This window comes from Asparagus officinalis, chromosome 1 (assembly GCF_001876935.1).
Source record: "Asparagus officinalis chromosome 1, Aspof.V1, whole genome shotgun sequence".
Taxonomy (NCBI): domain Eukaryota; kingdom Viridiplantae; phylum Streptophyta; class Magnoliopsida; order Asparagales; family Asparagaceae; genus Asparagus; species Asparagus officinalis.
The window spans coordinates 125,898,494-125,904,493 of NC_033794.1; the positions used below are offsets into that span (position 1 = coordinate 125,898,494).

The following is a 6,000-nucleotide window of genomic DNA, read 5'->3' on the forward strand; positions in this document are numbered from 1 at the left end:
TTGGAGCCTACATGTCCGGTAAGATTTTAAATATGGTTTGCTTCGATACCATCTTATAGTCCCTCCCGCTACAACAAAATTCTGAGATTATAACGGAGGTTAGGGATATAATTTTATAATCCAACTGTCCTTTCTTAGATGTGGTTCACTGAACGAGTGCTTCTGGCAGAGTCTTGAGTTGGACAACCATGGGCTCTCACCATGATGTCCCCATGTGCTCTGCCGCCTGAGACTTGCTTTGCACTTTTATCTCCTCCTCTCTTTGAAGCACGGCATGCTTCTTGCTCTGGCATCTTCTCTGTTGAAATAATTAGGGTTGATGATGGCTTTGTGGGCTCCTCTATGAAACCTCCACTGTTAATATGAACACTGATTCTTTGAATGACATATTAATTTGCTCTTCATGTATAATTGTCGATCTAGTATACATATGCTTTGTTTTCTGGAAAAAGGTTATGCGTGCTGTGTTCTTTATGTTGCTTGCTACAGGAATCTAGTGAACCCCTAGACTCTGGACCCTTGTGTGCGCGTGGGAATTATTCCCCGTATGCATCATCTCTTTCAACTTGGCTATATACCCTTTTTCGTACGTAGGAGGAGTAAGTAGAAATCCTCTGCTTTTATGATTTTTGTCTATGTGAGCTGTATCACTTTTAGCTCTTGCTTTTGTTTCGTGTACGCACAAAGCTGCAAGAGGGCAAGGAAAGGGAGTAGGCATGCAGATTATATTCTCAGAGTTTGAGTTCAAAGAGTTTGGGAAAATTTGTTATAGCAGCATCTTTTTTTTTTCTTCCATGTATTTTTCTTAGCGTTACTCATCATTAAAGTTACATGCATATAATGTGAAGAAGGCGAATGAATTGAGAAAACCGTGAAGAATAAGCAAGATAGGCTCCACCACACCCTGGTGGTGTCTGCCACACCCTGGTGTGACAGAATCTGCCATGTTTATCAGGGGTGTGGTGTGTGCCACACCAGAGTATGGTAGACTCGTTTTTAGAATCCTAATCTGTTTGAGATTGTGTTTTGTTATAAATAGAACCATGTTTTTTAGGGTTTCCTAAAGAGAGAATTAGCAGTCTTTTGAGCACTTTGAAAGTGAGATATTGTGAGCGGGTTGAGAGCTTTGGTTAGAGCTATATTTGAGTGATTTTGTGAGTTGTAACCCGTTGTATTTCTCCTCCGTATAGTAAAATCTTCACATCCTCTCCCCGCGGACTTAGGCAATTGCCGAACCACGTAAATCTCTGTGTTTGGTTTTGGTTTTCTTCTCTTATCGCTCACCGACTCGTTTGGTTGTCGAGCACGCTTCCGCATGACGCGCAACATATAAGAGCGGTGCAAGAGTGAAGTAACTCGAATTACTTCATCTACGACCAAAAAACATTACTTTTTCTGCAAAATGATTTAACACCTTCTCTGTGTTTTTTTTTCCCCACCGACTGCAGGGAGCAGTCGAAAGCCTCGTTATTACCCTTGTCAGCGTAATTTATCTTTCTACTAGCTGTGTCAAGTGTATTACATACTCGATATTTGATCAAATTCTGACCAAAATATTTTTTAGAACATGAAGCCCCCATGGCGCCAACAAATTTAAGATATAAAGGAGCTCTCATGATAATGTTCGAGTTGGCGCTGTTTGGTTCTGCCATTGCACCAAGTTGAAACTGCAGTCGCGTGCAACTAAAGATATTATAGGCTAAGTCGTAATAATTTGTTTCACGGCACCAAGCTACAACCGTACTCGCAACCATGTATAGCTTCAAGAAGTCGGCAGCGATTAAACAATCGGCACAAATCTGAACATAAATTGCAGTTTCCCACATTTTTTGAGCTCTAAGGGGGGTTTGATGCTGCAACTTCATTGCGAACCAAACTCCTATACGCCAAACGAAACACCTGTAATCACTTCGAGTAGAAACTAAAACATTTTAAAACTGAACCAAGCAACTATAGTTATAAGAACTGCATGCAACAGTTGTTAAAAATAAACTTTAATTACATGAAATTGACATTTACACTGCGATCTATTCCTCTATAACAATGGGAGGATTCAAGATTTACCATTCGTACTACAGTAATGCCACAGCAAATTACTGCAGCATTCAATGTTGCAGCACAGACATGAGGCTTCGGGGTTCACTATTCATGCTACAATAAAACTTTAGCATTAGTATAGGTGGGAACTGTAGGGGCTAAAACATTGTTGTAGCATTATTACTGTAGCTCAGGCGGGGGGTACTGTATCACTTATAAAAAAATGTATTTAAATATAGAATTACTGTAGCACTTACAAAACCGTATTTAAAATACAGAATTACTATAGCGGAAATAAAAAAATGGAGACCGTGCTTTACACGAGGTGCATACTAATTATAGATGACAACAGGATTGACAATAACCGTACAACCAACCGCTCAACAAGTTTGGTTCTTCCTTTCTGCACTAGAAATAGTTTTTAGCTTTTTCGAGAAATCGAAAAGGCTAGTCTCACTCTTGGAGTGAGGACTCGAAAGTCCCCTTCAGCCTTTTTTCACGGCCTGGAGCGTGTTTTGATTGATGACTCGATGCGTTTGAGACAAGTTCAGGACAAAGGAAGTGAAGGCTCCTTGTCTATTGACTCTATTTTCCCTAATTTGGGGAAAAAAACGTACTAAGCTTTTATCTCAGGAAGCGGAGGAGTAACATGGGACTGTTGAGATCAAAAATGGGAGCTTGAAATGGCTGCTCATCGAGGAAGCGACAACTTTTTGGTTTGTGTTTGGCTCAAGCGCTCTTGGATTCCAAAGAGTGTTTTTATTTTATTTTATTTTATTTTATTATAGGAGGGGAGTACTCCGAAAACTTTTTGCAACTTGGAGATAAGAGTGGAACTGTGTATTTCCTCAAAAAGACGCGAGACTAAACTTTTTTTTATTATATATATAGCAAAAATAAAAATTGATCGACGGTTTATGAAGATGGTAGGATGCACGTGCATGTAGGGGCTCTACATAAATTAGAATGCAGCTGGTCGAACTCCTCTTTACATCTTCTGCTAGATCCTGGTTAAGCTTAATAATACTCTATTATGTACTCGGATCATTTTAAATCTAATAACCAAATCCTGTTACCGGAGTACATTGGGAACTTTTTGGAGGCCCATTTTTCCTGGGCCGAAGGCGAGGCCCAATCTTAAATATTATTTGTGTATCATGTACAATTTTATAACTGAATCATTCCATTTGATAAATAACTTAGACGTTGTTAACACGAAAAGTACAAAATTCTTCTACTGAAAAGATCTTGACAATCTCACCTGGCACACTTTTTCCGCCATTAAATCCTAACGAACAACCACCCCAGTTCAAATTCAAAAAAAAAAAAAAAAAAAAGTCAACACGAACTAAAATTGCCACACAATTACCAAATGGGTTTAATTTGAGGACAAAAAAAAAAAAGGGTCATTTTCCATTGCCCTACAACAATCACAGTAACTCCCTAACACGCATTAATTATTCCCTTAACTCGTCGAACCCTTAAAACGCCAAAATAAACACAAATTATTACATCCCCCCTAAATAAGAAGAAGAAGAAAAAAAAAAAACAAGGAAATCTAATCAGCCGTCGCCCACGTCATGTCCCCCTCGAAGATCCAGTGGCACACCTCGATCTTACCTGGCGAGGACCCCAGCGCCACGAAGGCGCCGTGGCCCGCGCTCCAGTCCGACGTGTCGAGGTGACAGATGGCGACGCCGCGGTTGATCCTCTGCTTAGTCTCGGGGTCGTGTATGTTCCGCCCTCGCTGACCCTTGACCCTGGGCACGGAGTGGCAGTAGTAAAGCAGGTAGGGGAACAGCGACTGGTGACACGACACCGACCGGGTGACCTTACCGCCGTTCACCCCCTGACGTCCCCGATCAAGATGCTCCCTTTGGACCCCCTGGTGCTCTCCGTGTCCCTGACCACCACGTTGGGCCCAGCACCTCGACGGCGAAGTCGATCATGTCCTCGGCCGACGCGGCGCACCGCTTCGTCTCGCCCCGGCTCGGGGCCCGCCCGCACTCGGCCACGGTGTCGCCACGGCCTTGTGCCCATCGCGGTGGCGTCGCGCGATCTGGAATATCCGCCTGACGTCGCCGGCGAGAACGGGATCTTGCTGGAGATCGACCGCGGCAGGAACGACCGCGCGGGCATCTTGTCCCTTAATGTCCGGCATCGCATGGCCGCCCCCTTCCTCAGGTTGCTCTCCCTGAAGAATTTGCCCGGCTCCACCCACCTATTTACGGGGCCGCCGCCGACCATCTTCTTCCTCCTCAGCTGCTGCATCTCCTCCGCTCCCTCAGCCGCCGACAAGCCGGCCTCCTTCGGCACCGTCGACGCGTTGACGTAGGACTTGAAGGAGAACTGGTTCCCGTTCTGAGGTTGTAGTAGCCTTGAAGCCCGAGAGCTCGCCGGCGTAGCTGGTGAAGTTGAACGCGGTCGTCGGTGGACCCCTCGCCGTAGCCCTTGAATTTGTCGCTCCCTCGTTGAACGACTCGCCGTAGCCTCGCGCAAGGCCGCCTCCCCGGCGTGCCGCTTCTTCCCGTACGAGGCGAAGGTGTCGTCGCCGACGTTCGACTGCGTTCCTGTACGACGTGAATCGTCGACGCCGCCGTTGGCCGTCGGCCCGTAGCTCTTGAAGCCCAGCTCCGGCACGTTCCCGCCCTCGCCGTAGGAGCTGAACTCGTCGGCCGCGCCGTTGCCGCCCTCGCCGTAGTTCTTTGAAATCGGATCCCATGACGTTGGAGTTGTCGGAGTAGGACTTGAAGGTCGTCGGCACGCCGTTGCCGCCCTTGCCGTACCCGCGAAGGACTCCTCGCCGGAGTTCGTGTCCCCGTGTACGCCGAGAAGGTCCGCTCGGGCCCGTTGGCGCCGGCGTCGTAGTTGTGTTGAACCTGAGGTCCTCGACGTTGGACCCGGTCTGGTAGGCGGGCGAATTCGCCGGACCGCCGGTGGCCGATGTGGGTAGGAGGTGAAGTTGGTGGTGACGACGTTCCCGCCGACGGAGTAGGAGGCGAAGGAGTCCTCGTCGCCGACGGCGTCGCGGCTGTAGCGGCGGAAAGTGTCGACGGGGAGGTTGTTGCCGTCGGAGTAGTTCTTGAAGGAGGAGGAGAAGCCGGTGCGCGACGAGGCGTAGTTGGTGAAGTACAGAAGTCCTGAAGGTAGGACTTGAAGTCCGACGGGCCGTCGTGGGCCTTCTTGGCCCCGAGCGAAGGGCTTAATGAGGTGGAGGTGGAGTTGGAGCAGAGCAGCCTGGCTGCGGAGCAGAAGGCTGGAGCCTGGGGCCGAGGTTGGAGGGGCGAGGGAGAGAAGGCGGTGAGTCGAGGGGGGAGAGGGGGAGAGCTTCGAGGAGAAGAATGCGGGCGCTTGGCGGCCGCCGGAGACCCTGCGGGCCCAGTAGCGGAGAGGGAGGGCCGAGGGGGACAGCGGGCTCGGGCGGCGGCTCGGCTTGGTCATGAGAAGGAGGTGAGGCGGGAGGAGAGGAGGGAGGCGGGGCGAGGAGGAGCAGGAGGAGGAGGAGGGGATGGAGGAGGGAGGCCATGGATTCCGGCGGTGGTTGAGGCGATCGAGTGTTTTGGGGGGGCGAGGAATAAATAAATAGGGGAGAATGGATGCTCTGCTTTCACTGCTCCCCACTCTCCCCCACCTTTTTTTTTTAATTCTTTTTTTTTGTTGCTTTATTTGCTTTTTTTTAGGGGGGGGAGGCTTTTACTGATGAGTCTTGACTCTTGAGTGTTTGGAGATATGCTTCCACCTTGTTTGATGTCTAATTTGTTATTATATTTACTAATAAGCCCAGAGGAATGACGGGATTTTAATTCGGATTCTTTTCTAAACTCGAGGGTGATTTATTCCCTAAGTTTGTGGGATCCGGTCGCTTTAGCGGGGTGTTTGTTTCGAATCCTATAATTTTAGGATATGGATTTTACCGTATGTGATTTGGAATCCACGGGTGTTTTGTTACGCGTTGGGATTTTT

The 6,000-nt window shown here is 48.0% G+C and overlaps 1 protein-coding gene across 1 annotated transcript; it reads right to left on the reverse strand.

Annotated features, from left to right (window-relative positions):
* On the reverse strand, positions 3,384–5,682 carry LOC109833109 (BURP domain-containing protein 12). The gene is given in 9 exon segments (XM_020400685.1): positions 3,384–3,888; positions 3,891–3,956; positions 3,959–4,062; positions 4,064–4,743; positions 4,745–4,827; positions 4,830–4,856; positions 4,859–4,907; positions 4,910–4,983; positions 4,986–5,682. Coding segments are annotated over 9 exon segments (1,869 nt in total). The 5' UTR covers positions 5,479–5,682; the 3' UTR covers positions 3,384–3,595.